The 20,826-nt window shown below is 44.7% G+C and overlaps 1 protein-coding gene across 4 annotated transcripts in view; it reads right to left on the bottom strand.

Moving 5' to 3' along the window:
* ADCY7 (adenylate cyclase 7) overlaps window positions 1-20,826 on the bottom strand; it is an 84,471-nt gene that overhangs the window by 52,323 nt on the left and 11,322 nt on the right. For all 4 annotated transcript variants that reach the window (XR_014222015.1, XM_082232865.1, XM_082232864.1 and 1 more), the window contains exon 2: window positions 427-996. Coding sequence is in view for 3 of the 4 variants with exons in the window: in XM_082232865.1 (XP_082088991.1) it covers window positions 427-597 (171 nt within the window). In the remaining variant the exon portion in view is untranslated. The remainder of the gene's footprint in view (window positions 1-426; window positions 997-20,826) is intronic.

Consider the following 20,826-nt stretch of genomic DNA (forward strand, 5'->3'; position numbering starts at 1 on the left):
TGTTAGTGCAGGTCAGAACCTATCCCTCACTGCCAGGATAAAAGTATAACTCCTACTACAGCAGCAAAACCTCACATTGTATAAATACTTCTGGTATTCACAACTTGGTATTCACAAGGAATCCCCACTGATAGTATTGTATTCTGGTAACAATTAGATTTAAGCCCAGTATTGGACTCTAAAGCTCCTTAGAAATGTGCGGCACCTTAGCAAATCCTCCCTCTCCCCCTGTGTACTGATCTTAGTTTTTCTAGGTGTTTTTGGCTGCTACGAATGAATGCACACTGACCCGAACTAGCACAACTGGAAAATGAAGCATCTGGTGCCCCTCTTGCTACAAATCCCTTTTATAACCTAGAGCAAATTACTTTGAGACTTCATTCCAGAGCCCGAAGAGCAAGAACAGAGGCATCTGTATCTACTCACATGCTGGGTGAGGAGAACGACGATGAGGGTCGCACAATAGGCAATGACGATGAAGAGCATGAAGAAGAGGAGGGGATGCTGTTGGCTTGAGTAGCGGTACTTCTCATACAAAGGGTCTGTTATCTTGCAGCCTTCATTCTCGTTGAAGAAGTATTTGCCTTTTGCTGGCATCTTAATTCTGGCTGGGCCACGGTGGTGCCTCTCCCCCTCGTGATAGGCAGGGCAGGTCTGCGCTGCTCCAAGTAGCCACCTCCGGTCAAGTAGCTGCTGGGTCTGCCTTGTTTGGCCACATCAGCAGACTCGCGCTCTGCGCTCGCATCTCTTATTATAAGCATTAAGTCCTCCAGATCTCAGCATAAATTGGAAGAGAAGCACCCTCCTCCTCCTCCGCTCCCAAGCCATGTGCTACTCATCAACAGTTCCACACATGGTGTCCACCCCCCCTTCTTCTTCCAGACTTGATTGCTATTTGTGTTGCGGATGGGAGGCTGCTTCTATTTCGCCGTGTTCATTCAAACATCTTGCACAAGCTGTCAGTTATTCCCTCAGATTACTGCTTTGTGGGGCAAACTGCAGAGGAAAGACAGAGAGAGATAGGGTTTTGTGCATTTTAAAAAATGTTTCAAGTATAGCAGGTGCGTCTTTGTCTAAGAAGAGTGCATGTTCCTCAGCTCCAATAAAGTAAATATTATTTAACAACAAGGGCAAAATACACACACATTTTCTCCTCTCAGGATGAGTGAGTCACAACAACGATCCCTTTAAACATGATGCTCGTCTTATGGTAACAAAATACTGTAACATTGTTGTCAGCGAATGATTATTACTCAACCGTTTTTCTCCTGCAATATTCAGTATTGTAGTCCTTTTCATTCATCCTGCCATTATCCACCCCCACCCACTCCAAGTACATTGTTAAAAGGTTCGTGGGAAATATTAGAGCAGCCTTGTATTTAACAAGACACCCAGTAGTCACAGGCAACCAGAAATTCCACGCAGGCAAGGGATTAAGGACACAAGAAGAGCCCAACTGGATCAGGCCAGTGGCCCATCTAGTCCAGCATCCTGTTCTCACAGTGGCCAACCAGGTGCCCATGGGAAACCCGTAAGCAGGACCTGAGCACAACAGCCCTCTCTCCTCCTGTGGTTTCCAGCAACTGGTATTCAGAGGAAAGTTGGACCAAGGAGAGGTAAGCAAGTAGGTAAGTGGGGGAAGAAACTGATCATTCCATCCCTCCTCCACTTGGTGACCATGCTGGCCAAGGAGAAGGATAAACCATGACAAGCAAATTGGTGGAAGAGGAATGTCCTCCACCAATTTGCTTGACTAAAGGCAAATGTTTTCACTAGCCAACTTAAGAAGCCTGTAGCCTGCATGCCCATGCTAGATGTGGAAGATGCTTCTTTTCTTCCTCTGAAGCCAAAATGAAGAAGGGGGAAAACTTTGTGGTGGGTTCCAAGGCTGTATTAGAGACGTCACCTGGTTAAAGAAATTTTGGCTGATGAATCATGTGGTTTTAAGTCTATCCATTAATGTCTCTCTGTGTGTTGAAACAATAGTTTCGAATCAATGAAATAACTATTTTGGATGGTGTGTCATAGCAGACATAATCAACAAAAAGGGATTTATCCTGTGTTCAAGAGAAGGGAGGATGCCTCTTCTGAGATGGGGCTTTCCATCTGCAGCTTTTCTAGTGTGCTGTTTTTAAGTATTAGTATTTGGTAGAGAAAACTAAAATGCATTGATTAAACTAAACTTAAATAACCGTTGAAGCCCTAGAAAGTACATTTATTTTGTTCTGACATTTCTGTACTGTCCAGCCAACTGTGTCCTCACAACAGTTCACAATTTCATACTTTAACTATCCAGTCTGGACTAGATATTTAGGGGATAGACAGACTCTCTTCTATGGGATTAGCATTTAGTTCTAGGGCCCAATTAGAATCATAGAATCCTAGAGTTGGAAGAGACCACAAGGGCCATCGAGTCCAACCCCCTGCCAAGCAGGAAACACCATCAGAGCACTCCTGACATATGGTTGTCAAGCCTCTGCTTAAAGACCTCCAAAGTAGGAGACTCCACCACACTATTCAAAGCACCCATGTTAGTGTTCATAGCCCTAAATGAATCAGGCTGCGAATACCTGAAAAACCACCTCCTTCCCTACAGACGTCCTCAGGTGCTAAGACTGGTAGAGGGGGCCCTCTTGCTAGTTCCTCTACCCTCAGATGTCAGATGATGGCAGCCTGGGAGGGGGCATTCTCTGGTGGCCCCAAAGTTGTGGAATTCTCTCCTCACAGAGGCTGGTCTGGTACCTTCATTATACAAATTTCAGCGAATACTGAAAACACACTTCTTGACCCTGGCTTTTTAAATAATAATAATAATAATTTTATTTTTTATACCCCGTCCATCTGGCTGAGCTGCCCCAGCTACTCTGGATGGCTTCCAACACATATAAAAACATAATAAAACATCAAACATTAAAAACTTCCCAATACAGGGATACATGCGAGATATTTAGGACCCACCTCATTTATGTGATTGCAGGTTGATTTAAACTGTTTCTAACATTGTGTTTTAATTGGTGTAATCAACCCTGGAACCTTAGAGTAAAGGCTGGGTAATTAATAGTAATAATAATGAGACATCTGAGAGGATATTTCTAGTATTCTTTCCATTTACATAGTGAGCGAACTGAGGTTTTCCTAAAGTTAACCCCACAGTTTATAACAACCATCTCTGTACGCAAAAGAGAGAGGCTGGTCCCACTGGGTCTTACTCCCAAGAAAGCATGCACAGGATTGTAGTCTACAGCACATTAAAATATTGAACCCAGTTCCTAGTCCACTAACAGTATTCTCTCCAGAATTAACGTACATGTGCAGTTGACTCACAAGCCTAAAACCAGGATGGGTGGGGTTCCCCCCCCCCAACACAGCTGTACCAGACATGAATAGCCAGACTTAAAAAACCCCAAAATATAAAACCTGAAGCTGACGGATGCAAACACTGGGAGCAAAATTACTTCCATGGCAACAGCAGCATTACATGAACAATGGACAATGAACAAATTACGGTTCTCTAGTAATAACCAATAGCTTTCAAAAGTGGGTCAATATATGAAATCCAGTATCAGGAAAGATTTCCTATAGGAAGTAAGTGATCTATAGGGAGGGGGCAAGTGAAAAAAGAGGGCTAAGCATGGCTTGGGAAGAACTTGAGGACTTGGTATTGTAACTGCAGCTGCTTTGGTACAAAACATCCATCTCCATGGCACCCCTTGGCTCCAATTCAATAGGAAGAGAGCCCCAGAAGAAAACGGGTAAGCAAAACCAGATGTAGGCCAGTTATCTGCCAGTGATAAAATGGTTACTTAAAATATACAGGAGTACACAATGAGTCCTGCTGATGTTAGCAATGGTACCCAACAGGGCAAGTCCTAAAGGCTGAACCAATTGTTTTGAGGTTTAACTGGAAACAAAAGATCTTGGTCAGGACCCAGAAACCTAGTCTATGTGCACACAAAGATTTGGACAGTGGGGGTTTTGGCTCCCTCTTCCTCTCTGAATAATGAACTCTCATCCAGGAGTACCCTTCATATGTGGCTGGATTTCAACTCTCATCGCCCCTACCTAGAATGGTCAATGGTGTGTGATGGGAGCCCTGTTCCCCCTCCCAGAATGGTTTAACAATCCATCCCTCCTTCACAGGGAACTCTGAGAACTGTAGATCTGTGAAGGCAATAAGGGTCCCTTAAAAACTCTCAGCACCCTTAGCAGACTACAGCTTCTTTGGGGGAAGCCATGACTGCCTAAAGCGGTATCACAGCGCTTTTCAAAGTGGGATGGTGTGGATGCGGCCAGACACCCTGGATGTGTGTGGGGTCTCGGCATTAATCCTGGCATGTCTGGAGAGAGGTGCATGTGTCTACTTCCTCCTCGGAAACAAATGAAGCTGTTGCAGGCAGAAGCACTTCCTGCTGTTCGGAGCTTCTTGACCTCAGACTATAGGAGCCCACACAACAGCTATTTATAAGCAAGGATGAAGCAGACTGTACAGGGAGGGAGTTACCCGACTTGGTGAAACGTTTTGACATTTGATTAAAGCAAAGCCTTACTGACCTTCAGCAATAAAAAAAAGCCTTGATCTTCTTACAATGCCTTGTTTTTAGTTACCCAAAGGCTCATTTATCAACACTAAATTGAAAAGATGAAAGTAAGAGGCCTCCTTTGCCTCCGTCTCTGGGAAAAGCCTCCTCCGACCCTCTTCATTCTTGACTTCTGCACCTGGGCACTCAAATAAGCAGTCCTACAATAGGCAAGGACAGATAATTAAGCAGACTGATTTCATACTTGAAAACAGGGGTGGGGAACCTTTTCTGGGCCCTGGTGGGAGAGATCTTTATCTGACAAGTGGTTGGTCCCACCCATCTGTCACAGTTGGCCAGTTGGGTGCAGGGGGAGACAGTGACCAAGCAGGATTAAACTCCTACCCATCAGCTGAGCTTCTCAAGGGAAGTCTCAGAGGCGGAGTTCACACATTACAGTAAACCATGATTAGCAAGCTTACCATGAGAACCAGTGAGGTGGGTGTAGCGGTTGGGAGCACTGGACTAGGACCTGGGAGCCCAGGGTTCAAGTCCCCACTCAGCCATGAAGCCCACTGGGTAACCTGGGGCTGTTCATCTCTCAGCCTAAGCTGCATCACAAGGCAGCTGTGTGAGGGTAAGATGGAAAACGGAAGGAGCACACGCACTACCTTGAGCTTACTGGAGAAGACGTGAGCTGTAAACGCAGTAAACAAATAATAAATAAAGTGAAGAAGGAGCAGGCTGCCATGAAGATTGGCTTAGTGTAACACCTGAACCAAGGCTGTGGCTTTGAGTTTCTCCCTAATGAGCCATGACCAGAAAGAAAGAACAAACCTTGGACTCAGGGTTGTACTTTTTCTTAACCCAGGGGACAAAACCCTCAGTAAAACCAATCAATCGATTTTCTTTCAATTAAATATACAACTATTCTTGCACCACAGGGAGCTGTCATATTTCAGTACGCCACTGGCCTTCTCAAGACAATTCGCCCCCACATGCCTCGTATATTTGTCAGACAAAATACAATACTCCACAAGTTTTAATTTGATTTCCAGCCCACATTTGAATCCATTTATCACACCAAATATTTTCCCCGATCGACATAACCAGCTTCTACATGACTCACGCTGAATTTGACCCTCTGTGGCCCTCTTACATAACCCTTGCAGAGTGCCCCCTTGCGGAATCACCTGTTTGTCACACACACAACCTGTATCTTCAACACCAGGGGGAAAAACTTTGACTCAGTTTAAAACACAAGGCACATAAGGACACAAGATGAGCTCTGCAGCATGAGACCAAAAGCCCATCTAGTCCAGCATTCTATTCTCACAGAGGCTAAGCAGATGCCCCAATGGGAAGGTCACAAGCAACAATGCTCTTCCCACTGTGATTCCCAGCAACTGGTATTCAGTGGCACAATGCTTCCGATAGTGGAGGCTGAACACAGCTATTGTGGCTAGAAGCCACTGTCAGCCTTATCCTCCATCCAAGTTGGTGGCCATCGCTACCTCTTGTGGGAGTGAGTTCCACAGTTTAACTATGGAACCTCATCAGGGTCTTGGACAAGAACTTTTCCCTTTGCGAGTGCCCAATGATTGCTTTAGGCACAGCTGGCTTTTGACTGCAAGGCTCTGGAACCCACAAAAAAACACAGAATCTCTCCTGATCCAATAAGGAAGCACTGAATGAAGAAACAGATTTTCGTTTACACAATGGGCACATACAGGAAATATGCAAAGATTGCTATGGGATGTTGAGGACTAAAAATAAATAAATGAAGTGTTGGTGCAGACACAGTAGCAGAGAAAAGCCAATCCAAATTTAACTGAAAGTAAAACAAAGAAAAGGAATTGTACTTTGCTAAGTTTAATCGTTCTCAGAAAAGCAGAAGCTAACAGCTCATCTTTGCAGTCTATGGAGTAGACAGCAGGTCATCACACTTTATGCCTTTTTGTATTCTTCAAATGCACTGTTGGTTTTCACAGGACTGGCAAAGCAGTGGTTCTACTTGTTTATAGGCAAAGGTTAATGCGGACCATAAAATTCTCATAAGAGGAGATCAAAAGGAAACACATCAGTCAAATGAAAAGATGTCCACAAATACATGACCTTCCTTCAGTTTTTTGGCTAGCCATTAAATTTACTGTAAAGAATGTATGTATGTATTTATATAAAATATCCTTTTTGTTCTGTCAGCTGAAAATCTCAGAAATTCAATACTGGTTGTGTTCACTCTAAAGCTAATCCATGGTTTGTTAAAAAACCATGGGTTACCCCACAAACAAACCATGGCTTGTTTCTCCAAAATTTCTATTTAATTTTTCAACTACTGGTTGAAAAACCTTTTCAGTTCTGTGAATGTCTGGTGTGGGATCGCTAAGCAAGCCATGGTTGAAGATGAGTGCTGGGTTTGTATGTAATGAAAAACCATAGCTAAAGAAAACCAAGGTTTGTAAGCAGTAAACAACCCATAGTTAAACTGATGGGCAGGATTCACAAATAACACCAAGCCATGGTTTAAAACCATGGATTTGTTTTGTGCATGAACCTCAGCATTATATCACCATAAAGGGTTTTGTTTTGTTTTAATGCATTGGGGATCCCCACCCGCATTCCCAGGTGGGACAGGGGGAGGAAAATATGTGTAACTACTACAGAAAAATTAACCAGAGATGATGATTCTCCATGCAACATTTCACATTGTCTGCCACTTTATTGGTAACCAGTAACTTTGGGAATTCATAATCACACACCTAACTACAAATTAGAGATATGTTGTTGTTGTTGTTTAGTCATTTAGTCATTTAGTCATTTAGTCATTTAGTCGTGTCTGACTCATCATGACCCCATGGACCAGAGCACGCCAGGCACTTCTGTCTTCCACTGCCTCCCGCAGTTTCGTCAGACTCATGCTGGTAGCTTCCAGTGAGCACTCAGGGCTGATTTCCTTAAGAATGGATCGGTTTGATCTTCTTGCAGTCCATGGGACTCTCAAGAGTCTCCTCCAGCACCATAATTCAAAAGCATCAATTCTTCGGTGATCAGCCTTCTTTATGGTCCATTAGAGATATATTACAAATTAGAGATATATTTCCACACAAAAAAGCAAGCACAAAAAAATAAATTAGAGAGCACACAATTAAATGTGTTGTATATTTCATAAGCAGCCATCATCCTGGCTTTTTGATTGGGTTTGACTCATACAGCTTATTGCTGTCAAGACACCCAAGCATGGAGGAATCAGGAATAGGCAGTATCCATCAGTGTCGTGGCAGAGTGCAGCTCACAGCAGCATGGCCCAGGTTCAAATGGCCCAGGAACCATTCTATCTCCAAAGTAGCATGCTTCTGAACACCCGTTGCTGGGAATTGCAGGTAGGGAGAGCACTGTTGCATTCATGTCCTGCTTGTAGGCTTCCCACAGGCATCTGTTTGGCCACTGTGAGAACAGGATGCTAGACTAGATGGGCCTTTGGCCTGATCCAGCAGGGCTCTTCTCATGATTCTTGTGATCACTGGCCATTGTTGGCCTGCAATGACCCAGGGAGTACCCCATCAAAAACCAAACTATCAAGGTTCTATCGATCTACACGCAGCCAAGGTTGTTGGACGTAAGCTTCGCACCTCAAACGGAAAACTGTTCAACCTACTAACTTCACAATTTGTTCCAGGCAAGAACATTACTTTCATAACAACGATTTTCATAAGCAAGCTAGCTCCAGGGTGCACTGAAGGCTATCAGACCAGTGTGGGAGTCTAATTTGTGCCTTTCCAAGCTTAAGATACACAATTTGTTCGTGATCACCAGGTTCCTCATTATGCCCCATGGATAGATTTTTTTTTCTCCAGCCAAAGCTAACTTGCAACTGATCTTAACAACTGTTTAAATCAATAACCCCAATTATCCTTTTTAAGTTTCCAGTGACCTATTTTAAAATTCTACTTCTTTGCAAACAGTGTCCTCAAAAGTGTGGTAGCCTTTCATTACCTCTCATATTCTAGAATAGAATACAGGAAGCATATAAGGATACCAAAAAGCTTATTGTACGATGGAGGAGAAAAGTTTCCCCCTGAAAATTAGCCCCTGAATCAAGATGTTTAACAAGACAGGCAAGTGACATGTCAGGCACCTGCACGGGGCTACATTAGGGACTGTCAATCCTGAGGGATGTAATTTTTCCCCAGTAATCTGCAACACAGAGAAATATAACGTAAGGAATTTACACAAACTGGTGTCAAGCCAGTTAAGAAGCATATAAATTAATAAACTATAATAATAATAGTAACAACAGCTGGCACCCCCTGAAATAAGAGTATTGCTTACATGCTTTTCCTTGCCCATCTATGAGAAAGAGGACTTTAACTCCGGGGGGGGGGGGTCGTGTGAAAGGGGCCAGGCTTCCACAGCACATAAACACCCTCCTGACACTGCCTCTGAGGTTCCTCACTTTAACCAGCATGCTATTGTGAGGAGGAACCTTTTGCACATTCTGCCCCGGGTGCTAAAATGACTTAAGATTGACTTCTTTCTATAAGATTATATCTGTTAGCTGACACCAGGTCAATACTTGCTGAATGTTCAGCAAACACTGGCTTATTTGCTTTAAACACTAGCATCTGGGGGCATTTATAGCAGATCTACCTTAATATGGATGACGGATAAGAGATCTGAGGACTCCTTTTACGGAACAGAAGTTTAGAAAGCCTCCCCTTTTTAGACATAGCCGAAAGAGATGTGGAAGTTTCTGTGAACTCAAGCAAAACAGAAACAGCAAGCAGTTTGATGCTTGCTGACAGGGTGCTCCTCTGTCCCATTACCCCACCCTCACAAGAAACATTTCTCCCTGAAAGTACTATCGCCAGCAAGTCTGTATGCCCAACACTCGCCCTGCAAGTTAAATTCCACTATCCCGCATATTATATTTATGACATTGTTTATTTCACCCGTACTCCATCAGGACAGCGGACATAGTTCCTCTCCCCCACCCTGCCCCTCACAACGAGGTCAGGCCAAGAGACACGTCACCCAGTGAATATCATGGCTGTGGGCATTTGACTCTGGTTGCCCCACACAGTTTAGTGTAGTGGTTAAGAGTGGCTGGACTAGGACCTGGGATTCCAGAGTTCAAATCTCCACTCAGCCATGAAGCTCACTTGCTGACTAGTAACTGCCTCTCAGGCAACCTCTATCTCCAGGGTTGCTGTGGGGATTAAATAAGGCAGGGCATAACCATGTACACCACTCTGAGCTCCTTGTATGGGGTATAAATGCAACATAAATGATAACACTCCTGACAGTCCCTGCCACAGCCCCACTATGGTCAAAGGCCTGGAAACGATGCCTTATGAGGAACGGCTAAGGGAGCTGGGCATGTTTAGCCTGGAGAAGAGGAGGTTAAGGGGTGATATGATAGCCATGTTCAAATATATAAAAGGATGTCACATAGAGGAGGGAGAAAGGTTGTTTTCTGCTGCTCCAGAGAAGCGGACACAGAGCAATGGATCCAAACTACAAGAAAGAAGATTCCACCTAAACATTAGGAAGAACTTCCTGACAGTAAGAGCTGTTCGACAGTGGAATTTGCTGCCAAGGAGTGTGGTGGAGTCTCCTTCTTTGGAGGTCTTTAAGCAGAGGCAACCATATGTCAGGAGTGCTCTGATGGTGTTTCCTGCTTGGCAGGGGGTTGGACTCGATGGCCCTTGTGGTCTCTTCCAACTCTATGATTCTATGATTCTATGATTCTATGATTCTATGTGTTAGGGAAAGGCACTGCCACCTTTAGCCTTCTTTCCCTAGCTGTAAAATGGGGACAGCAGTAATCTCTTTTACCAGATTGCTTTAATTCCCCTCCCCTCAAATGATAAGGACCCAAAGTGTTTTGCAGAATCGAAACGCTGTGCAGCTGAAAAAGGTAGCAGCTATAAATGGTACCAACGCACTGTGGTAGAAGCTGCGTTCCGTAACAGCAAAGTGTCATTTGCAGGAAAAGCCAATTTGCTAATGCTCTGCCCCTTGCTGATTGCAAGTACTGTAAGGGAGTTAGGGGTGGGGAAGAAATATAAAAAAGGGCCCATGCTTTCAAAGCAACTTTCCGACTTCAAAAAGCACACCAACCCCTCCTGCACACAGCAATAACCACAGGCATCTATTTCCGTGGCAACAGTTTACCCAGCCAATTTCATTCTGACTGGAGAACAGTTGACAAGTCTCACGACAAAGGCCCACACCCACTAGCTGCTACAGCCAGAGGTTGGTTTTTTCCATACTCACCAAAACCATTTACAGAGAACTGATGGCGCTCACATTCTGCCAAAATTAAAGGTAAAGGTAAAGGTACCCCTGCCCGAACGGGCCAGTCTTGACACACTGTGGGGTTTGTGCGCCCATCTCACATCTATTGGCCGGGGGCCAGCGCTGTCCGGGGACACTTCCGGGTCACGTGGCCAGTGTGACATCGCTGCTCTGGCGAGCCAGAGCCGCACACGGAACGCCGTTTACCTTCCCGCTGGTAAGCGGTACCTATTTATCTACTTGCCCCCGGGGGTGCTTTCGAACTGCTAGGTGGGCAGGCGCTGGGACCGAGCAGCGGGAGCGCACCCCGCCGCGGGGATTCGAACCGCCGACCTTTCAATCGGCAAGCCCTAGGCGTTGAGGCTTTAGCCCACAGCGCCACCCGCGTCCCCTGCCAAAATTAGATAATGCGTATATGCACACTGGGAACAGCCAGGCACAAAAATGCATTCATTTTTATTAATGCTGCAATCCTGTGCAGAATTACCTGAGAGTACATTCCATTAAACATAATGGAACTAACCTCCAGGTAAATATGCAAAAGATGAGATTTCACATTAAAACTCGGCCGAATAAGGGGTGGGGGTTGGGAGTTTATAATAGGCCCCTGGTTTACCTTTCACCTTTCCATATGTCCATTTAATACAGCTTTTGATAAAATGAAGATTTTTTTTTACCCACTCCTCTGGTTGTCTACGTAAAATTAAACTGTAAATGAATCTCCCGTCCTGTGGCTTTCAAACAGGTGTTCCTGGAATCACCTGGTTCCCTTGGAAGCTGAATGAGGTTTCCTCAGAAAGTAGGCATTGCCAAGCTTGCTTGATATTAACTTCCCTGTCATTAGGAGCATTAAGTTTTATGTGCTTGTTATCTGACTGCAACAAAGGAATTTGGTGCTTCGGGAGAAAGGGATTAAGGGAAGAATTGCTCAAAGTTTCTTATTGGTCAAGCCAACCAGTCAGTTATAGTCATGACTCTTTCACTGGAAATCAAATTTTGGGGTGCTAAAAGGAAGCTGTGTTTCTTGCTAAAAGTGACTAATCAGTATGTGGAACAAACAGTTGCAACCTTTGCAGGAAACCTGCTATATATAGAGGAAAGTATGTGACTACGGTACTACTGCTGCAAATTACCCTGGAGATTTGAAAAACCTGAGAAATGCACCTTGATACAAGTTTATAATGTTTTGCACTGCATAATTCCTGTTATTATAAGAATGTGTTTTAAAATGCTTTAATATATGCTTTTAATTTTATTAAATCCAATAAATGGTTTCGCTAATTATCAACTTTAAATAGCGAGTATTGTTCTGTTTTTTAAGGCAAGTCCTTGTAATTGCTACCATCTGGTTTAAATTTCGTAACTTTGCTTTGTGCTGCTGTGGTCTAAGCAATAATGTGATAAAAGTTAATTTAACTCTTCCATTAGGAAAATTGATGGCAAATTGCTCAGAAAAGCCAGGAAATAGCTGAAAATAAAGCTCCTTGTGTTTTCTGAACTGAGGCAGCTGAGACGAAGATATGCCCCTTGTGGATGACGCAATCTAAAGAAACAAACAACCAAAAGTAACACAAGCAGGTTGCAGGACAGCAACTGGAAGGATGGAGAAAGCAAGAAAGTGCTATTTTTGAGCACCTAACAATAGGAAGATTGGCCTTGTATACTTGTATAAGGCAGCTATTTATTGATCTAGATCAGTGTTTCCCAAACTTGGGTCTCCAGCTGTTTTTGGACTACAACTCCCATCATCCCCAGCTAGCAAGGCCAGTGGTCAGGTATGATGGGAATTGGAGTTCAAAAACAGCTGGAGACCCAAGCCTGGGAAACTCTGATCTAGCTTAATATTCCCTACACTGATTGGCAGCAGCTCTCCCGGGTTTCAGAGCCAAGAGTCTTCCCCATCACTACCTAGAGATGCCAGGGATTAAAACTGGGGCCTTCTGCATCCCAGACATGTGTTCCACCCACAGAGCTAAGGCCTGCTCCTCCAATGATCAGCTAGCTGCGGAGTAGTGTTGGGAGTGTTTTATGACAAGGTTTCCGTTTACCTACTGAAGCCTAAATAAACTTGTCTAGTGCTCTGAGTAAACAAGTGTATGTCTAGCCAGTGGAAGATATACCCAGGAACACATGTAAAGCAGGGGGGTTCTGTGGCAAATGCTCACCTGTAGATGTTGAGAGCAAATCCTGGTCTGCAAATGGGCCATTGGCCTGATCCAGCCAGCTCCTCTTAAGTTCAAATGTATGATTTGAACCAGCACTAGTGGGGATTTCTCTTCTTTCAACCAGCATTCCCTCCTTCACAGTCTCAGGTTCCTCTTGCTTCCTACTCAAGTGTCATGCCCTGATGGTAAGCTTTATCAACAGATTAATTAATACAAACCTGCCAAAGGACAGCCAACATAAATTAGTTACTAAGGAGCTTGAGAAACTATCCAAAGAATTGGACTAGGACTCTCTCTTTTTTTCTATATACAGTGGTGCCTCGCAAGACGAAAATAATCCGTTCTGTGGATTCTCTTCGTCTAGCGGTTTTTTCGTCTTGTGAAGCAAGCTCATTGAAGGATTAGCGGATTAGCGCTATTAGCGCTATTAGCGGCTTTTAACGGCTTATTTGCTGATCGGATCAGCTGATAAGCGGCTTAGTGGCTTAGAAAAAGGGGGGGGAACCAGCAGGAACTCGCAAGACATTGTCGTCTTGCGAAGCAAGCCCATAGGAAATTCGTTTTGTGAAGCACCTCCAAAACGGAAAACTCTTTCGTCTAGCGAGTTTTCCGTCTTGCGAGGCATTCGTCTGGCAGGGCACCACTGTATATACACATATTCACTTTTAAAAATGTTTTTAGTTGTTGCCTTTCAAGGGCAAACTGAACATAATAGCACTTGGCATACATCCATGACCACACATGAGTAGCTCAATCCTGCCCCCAGGCTACCTGGCACACGTCTCTTTGTTGCTGTGCCAGCATCACAGAAGAAGTTGGAAGAAGGGGAGAAGGATAATAGACCTATTTCAGTGTCTGTGGACTTATATCTTTTTTTGCTGGGTCCACTGGGATTTATTTACAAGGGGCTGTATCCAGCGTTAATTCTACTCAGAGTAAAACCCACTGAAATGTGTAGACATTTTTCACTGAGGTCTACCAATTTCAATGGGCTGGACCAAGAGTAGGTCCAATGGTCAAGAAGGTGGTTTCTGCATATGCTACACAGGGAAATGAGGGGCAGATGTGGCTCCTCAACCTGGGAAGGTTTCCTGTCTAAGAGAAGGAAAACTCTGGTGCTAAAACTTGGATGCCTTGCGGCTATGCATATTCATTAGAAAGATTTGGGGAGTAAAACTCAAGGAAAAATCCATACCTGCTGCCTTGCAAGACATCTTCAGAAGAAGAAAAGGCTAAGGAGTAAACCCTACACAAATCCAGAGTCCCTGAGAGAGATGGGTGGCTTGCTGTACCCCTCCTTCAGGAAACTTCTCCAGCCAAGCTAGTGCCAAACGTATTGTTCTGCTTTGGACCACATCAGTGAGGCAGAGAGGGGGGTTTTGTTGTCTGGGCAGCCCAGGACCTCAATACGTCCTGCCCAAGCTTGCACCCCAGACAGGACACTTTGGTGCTGCTAACACAACATAAAAACAACATGGGAGGCAGCAGTTACAAGTTAATGGTCTCCGCAGCCACAGAAGGTGCCATTGTACTCCAGTTTGACTTCACCCCTGAAGGTGCACTCTGTTGTTTGACTTCACCCCCAAAGGCGCACTCCATTGTCTTTCAAGAAAGACAAATGCCAACAGCAACAACTCCTCTGAGTATACCTTAGTTGGTTACAACTTGAAGTTTTTATACCAGCTTTTGCAGATCTTCAAAGCAGTATATTGGTCTAAAAGTTCCCGTCCCCCAACTTAAGACTTCTTCCTCTGGCGGAAGGAAGGAACCTTTTGGATTGGCCCAACGTGACAACACAATGTCACTCGAAACACACACACGAGTAGTGCTGCAAGACCCTTTTTAACATCTGACAAATCTAGAACCGAAACAAAATTCATGATACAAACTTGGGGGGGGGTGTTGTATAGCTCTGAAAGTTGCCATACAAATATCCAAAGAAATAATACTTGACACAAGGAGAGAGGGGAGAATATGGAGTAACCAGCATTCTGTCAAAGTTCATTTTGTATATTAAAAAGATAGCAGCATTTCCTTCCTTTCTGCAATTGCAAACACAGACAAATGTTGCTTAGCAGAAAGTGCAAGAGAGGTTGCATCCAAGTGACAGGAGGAAGTGTAATTCAAAGTGCTTCCTTTCAAAACAGAAGCCACTACTAGATCTATGTAGAGATCTGCTCTCTCCCACCACACCTCCTTGTGAATTGCAACACTAATTCATTGCTTTTCTAAAGAGCAATTAGGTCGCTTAAGCAAATGCAGAAAGGAGGTTATTTCTTTTCTTCTTGTCCCCTCCGTTAACTGTGACGTAGTGGCAGAAGCTGTGCCAGCTGTTACAAATGGATGTTGATTCAGTGATAAGGTAGGAAATTAAGTACAAACTTTCCATTCAGCACACATCGAAAGAGGAAACACCCAAGAGCCCACGGGCATCTAGACATAATTTTCTCCAAAGAAACACAGCTACCAAACTGCTTGGTCTGAATTAAGAGAGGCACATGTTAAGAAAAGAGGAACCATTACAAGGAAGTTGCTCAGGGCTGCTTCCTGTTGCAAGAAAATAATATGCTCTTGGGCTGAAATAAATATTGCAGAGGGCAATTTGTCTGCTTCCATGGAGATGGGGACACAATGGCCAGGTTGCACCCAGGAGATCCAAACTTAACATTAAGACAAGTTTCCAAGCTACAGTTTGCCTGCAGAGTATAAGAAATGCCCTGTCTTGTCCTAGATGTGTCCCAGGTTGCAGCAGGCCTTTCACTTAATGAAAGATATCGTGGACACAGACAGCAGCAACATCCAAATCCAGTTCAAGGTTCAATTCCACGCAAGCAGAGGTCCCAACAAAGGCTCAAGCAAGGGGCAGTCTGAGGTCCAGGTCAGCGAACAACCAAGATCAGGTACAAAATGTAATAGCTGGCAGCCAGGTTCAAGCTCCTTGTATTAATTTACAAAGCCCTGAACAACTTAGATCCAGGGTACCGCAGGGACTGCCAGAAACCTCATATCCCAGCTCAGTCACTGAGATAATCTGCAGGAGCATCTTTGGTCCTTACTGAGGCTCATTTGACAACAAGAAACCAAGCCTTTACTGTGAACTGGCCCAGCCCTGTGGAACGATGGGCCAATAGAGAAGAAGCAGGCGTCTTCAGTGCCAACTTCTAAACGCCTGCTGAAAACTTTTCTGTTTCACCAGGCTTATGCAGGCAATCAATAATACATCTTTGGTTATCATGATTTCTAGTTTCAACTCTTTATATGTTTTTTTATTGTACAGTTTTATGCACAGTTGTTGTGAACCATTTTGATATTTCTTTATGAACAAGAATTTTTAAAAATAAATTAATAAGATGTTGTTCCAACGGCTCTCGTAGCTCATAAGCAACAGCCCTCTGCCCTCCCCCTAACACAGGCCCACCTGTATTCTGTTAAAAGTTTCGACAGAAGAGGGCCCTAATCCTGAAGGAGTCCTCTTCTGCAATCAAGTGGTTCTTCTGACTATGAGGGTCTCTCTAACCCAGGGGTAAGCAACCTTTTTTCAGCCGTGAGCCGATCTACAGTGGTGCCTCGCAAGACGAAAAGAATTCGTTCCGCGAGTCTTTTCGTCTTGCGATGTTTTTCGTCTTGCGAAGCACGGTCCGTCGCAACTGCGCCTCTTCAGGCGGCTTTTTAAAAAAAGCGCAAGACGTTTTCGTCTTGCGAAGCAAGCCCATAGGGAAATTCGTCTAGCGAAGCAACGCAAAAACGGAAAACCCTTTCGTCTTGCGAGTTTTTCGTCTTGCGAGTTTTTCGTCTTGCGGGGCACCACTGTACCTTCCCTCAGACCATGTGGTGGGCCAGACTATATTTCTTGGGGGGGGGAATGAATTCCTATGCCCCACAAATAACCCAGAGATGCATTTTAAATAAAAGGACACATTCTATGCATGTAAAAACACGCTGATTCCTAGACTGTCCGCGGGCTGGATTGAGAAGGTGATTGGGCCGCATCTGGCCCCCAGGCCTTAGATTGCCTACCCTTGCTCTAACCAATTCCCGAGAAGCAGGTAAATTAACATGGTGACAATCATCACCCATCCTACTTCCCTTAAAACCAATTTGGAGCTGTTCCTCCTGAGGAAGGGCAGAAGAGCCCTGCATCTGCAACACGCAACAACTCAAATTTGTTTAACTCACTGAACAGAAACAAGTACAACCACATTCCTAGCTAGACTTACTATTGAATATCTGTTGTCATGCTTGGAAAGAATGAATGGCGGGGGGGGGGGGGTTTAGCAATTGAACACCCAGGCTTTTAAGGTTTGATCATTACAGTCCAGGTAGTGCATATTGGGCTGCTTATATACACACTCAAGTTGCTTTTAAAGGGGGTGGGGTGGGGTGGAGATAACAAGAAGTCACAGGGGTTTGCATTTCGTTTTGCCATAACCCTGGCCAGAATTGGATCCTGGTTTGCAATTCTGGTAAGGCGAGCAAATAGAAATCATAGATCGCTGGTTAAGATGGCAGTGATAGGAAAGATTCTCATCTAAAAGCTTGAGGAGCCACTACCAGTCAGTGTAGACAATACTAAACTACCGTATTTTTTGCTCTATAACACGCACCCGACCATAACACGCACATAGTTTTTAGAGGAGGAAAATCCGTAGGCATGCCACCCATAGGCATTTCCTCCATAACACGCACAGACATTTCCCCTTACTTTCTAGGAGGAAAAAAGTGAGCGTTATAGTGCAAAAAATACGGTAGATAGATTAGTGGTCTGACACGGATGGTGCTGTGGTCTAAACCACAGAGCCTAGGGCTTGCCGATCAGAAGGTCGGCGGTTCGAATCCCTGTGACGGAGTAAGTTCCTGTTGTTCATTCCCAGCTCCTGCCAACCTAGCAGTTTGAAAGCTTGTCAAAGTGCAAGTAGATAAATAGGTACCGCTGCGTCGGGAAGGTAAACGGTGTTTCCGTGCGTTGCTCTGGTTCACCAGAAGTGGCTTAGTCATGCTGGCCACATGACCCGGAAGCTGTCTGCGGACAAACGCCGGCTCCCTCAGCCAGTAAAGCGAGATGAGCGCTGCAACCCCAGAGTCGTTCACGACTGGATTTAACAGTCCGGGGTCCCTTTACCTTTACCTGACACAGTATGAGGCAGCAACTTACACACTCCTATAAATTAAATCTCAAAAGATCAGCCAGATATTACATACCAAAAATAGATCTGAGCGGACCTTCTTAAGTGAGCGAAGAAGCAAAACCACCTTTTGTCACAAGGCATGGAAGATAATTATTCCACCCCCGCCATCCAGAGATCTCCATGCATGATACAATGCATGTTGTCAACACAGTTCAGCTGCCATTGTTAAGATGCAAACTAGCACGTACCAGAGATAACATGTTCTCTCAGGGCCTGCGTAAGATATATTTTGTAGGCCTTGGGTCCTGACATCTGCCTGACACCTCTGTGGAAGCCATGACAGCCTAATCCAGACTCCATGGGGTGGGGCTGTTCTGACACAATGAAAGAGGATCAAAGGGGGTGTTTTGTGATTTGGCATATCTAAATCTGATTTGCTATGCATAAGGCCACGGCTGGCCCAAGACATTTGCCACTTGAGGCAAAACAAAATGGTGCACTTTTGCCCCTCAACTCCTCTTCCTTTGCCCCCACCTGAGGTGACTGGAGGCGGCTCAAGGAAGCCCCGGTATGCTGAAGGTGGTGGAAGAGAAAAAGGGTGGCCAGAGAGGAGCAAGCAGTGGCAGGCATGCTCCTCAGGGCCCTCGATCTGGTACCCCTCCTAGCTGTGCCAAAGCCTGCCACTTTGGGCAACTGCCTCACTGAGGCTAATGTGCGGCCTGACCCTGCGTGTGATGCTTTTACAACAACACTGACCTCAAAGCGACTCACACTGATCACAAAAGCAGCAAAAATTAGCAAACAGCCTTTAAATCAATATAACCACATCGAAACATACAACAGCATATAAGTAAGGCAAAGCCAAACAACTCAATGAACAATCCATGCCGTTCAAGGCAAACACGTAATAGTTTGAAAGCAATGTATCAGAAACAGCTGCTGACTACTAGCCAGACACCAGCCGACATAGAGTCTTTGGGAAAGGGGCTTAACCACCCAGCACAGTCCCAGACAGCAGGTTCTTAGCCGAAAGGGAGGCAGGGGTGGTCTCACTCAGACCTGAACTGGAACACACACTCCACAGCAAAGCATCAAGAATTGTGTCTCAGCGTGCCCTGTCTCTTTTTCTTTCCACCTCACCTGCAGTCCCATAAGTGCCAGTTGCTGGAAACCATAGGAGGCAAAAGTGCTCTTGCTCTGGTATCCTGCTTGCATTTTTCCTGCAGGCATCTGGTTGGCCACTGCGAGAACAGGATGCTGGACTAGATGGTCCTTTGGACTGATCCAGCAGGCTCCTCTTATGGTCTATGCCAGGTGTGGGGAATCTGTGGCCCTCCAGATGTCCCTGAACTACAACTCCCATCAGCCTTAGCGAGCATGGCTGATGGGAGTTGTAGTTTGGGAACTTCTGGAGGGCCACAGATTCCCCACACATGTTCTGTGCCTTCACTCTGCATGTGAAGCCAATTGGGAGAAACCGGCTCTGCCTCAGTACGGACGTGTCATTTATTTCCTGTTTGCTCTTGGGGAAAGCTGTATGTTTGCACATAAGAGATTAGGGTTTTTATTGCTGTTTATATTGTGTGCAGTTATGAAAATGTTTAAGAAGCAACACAAGAGTTTGCCACTAAATAGGAGGCTTGTGGCCACCCCACCTGGACTCTCAGAACATGGTGTGGGGAGAAATCAAATTGATCAAAAGGAAGACGTAACCGCCAATAGCACACAAATTAAGCCTTCTTTGCAAAATAGAAGTGTAAGGGTGATATCCGATTAAGTCATACTCGAAACAGGCCCAATAAAATCAATGAAAAGGTTGCATACTGCGAAGAAACTTAGGAACTTTCCCTGTACTGAGTCAGATCCTTGGTCCATCTAGATCAGTATTATCAACACTGACTGGCAGCAGCTCTTCATGATGTTGGGCAGGGAATCTTTCCCAATGCTACATGGAGATCCTGGGGATTGTCCCCGGGGCCTTCTGCATGCAGAACAGATGCCAGCCCAAGCATGGCTAATATTTCATTTCATTTTGATTTTTAAATTGTCAGGGTTGGTACCTGCTTTTGTCAGTTTTCCTCTGCCTTCCTCATGTCTTTTCCCTTTTGTATCATGTCAACAGGACTGTTAAACTCATTATTTTGGATCATACAACACCCGGAGTGCATTACCAAGTGAGCGGTGAAGAAATGTAGTTAACAGCTAAATAAATAAAAAGCAATGTAGTTTCCGTTTTCTCCTCTTGCCGAGATAGGTCTTGGCAAATCTTTTATCTTTTCTGTAACCTTGGCAAAAGCTTTTATCTTTTGTTGCCAAACAGCAGAATCGTCTTATAAAATACGTTTGCCTAACCTACATGGATGGCAGCCAAGATAGGCTTAATCCTATGTTTAAAAAGAAATGCTTGGTGCTAGTTAGATAAAGCTGTTTAGCTTCAACCACCTTTGGACTTTGTTTAAATTTGGTTTATAGGCACAATCTGTGGCAAATGAAGGCAAGGTTAGCATAAAGTTGACCTGCCTGGAATTTGATATTGTCTTTTGTTTTCTCTTCCTTCCATTACTCCCAAAAGCTTGAAAAACTGGCACTAGAGGCAAAAGTTTCTTTCTACCAATCAGCCAGTGTGGTGTAGTGGTTAGAGTGCTGGACCAGGACCCGAGAGACCAGGGTTCAAATCCCCACTCAGCCATGACCTTGGGCCAGTCACTCTCCTCCTAACCA

The sequence above is a fragment of the Podarcis vaucheri genome, assembly GCF_965113315.1.
Source record: "Podarcis vaucheri genome assembly, chromosome: 7".
Classification (NCBI taxonomy): Eukaryota; Metazoa; Chordata; class Lepidosauria; order Squamata; family Lacertidae; genus Podarcis; species Podarcis vaucheri.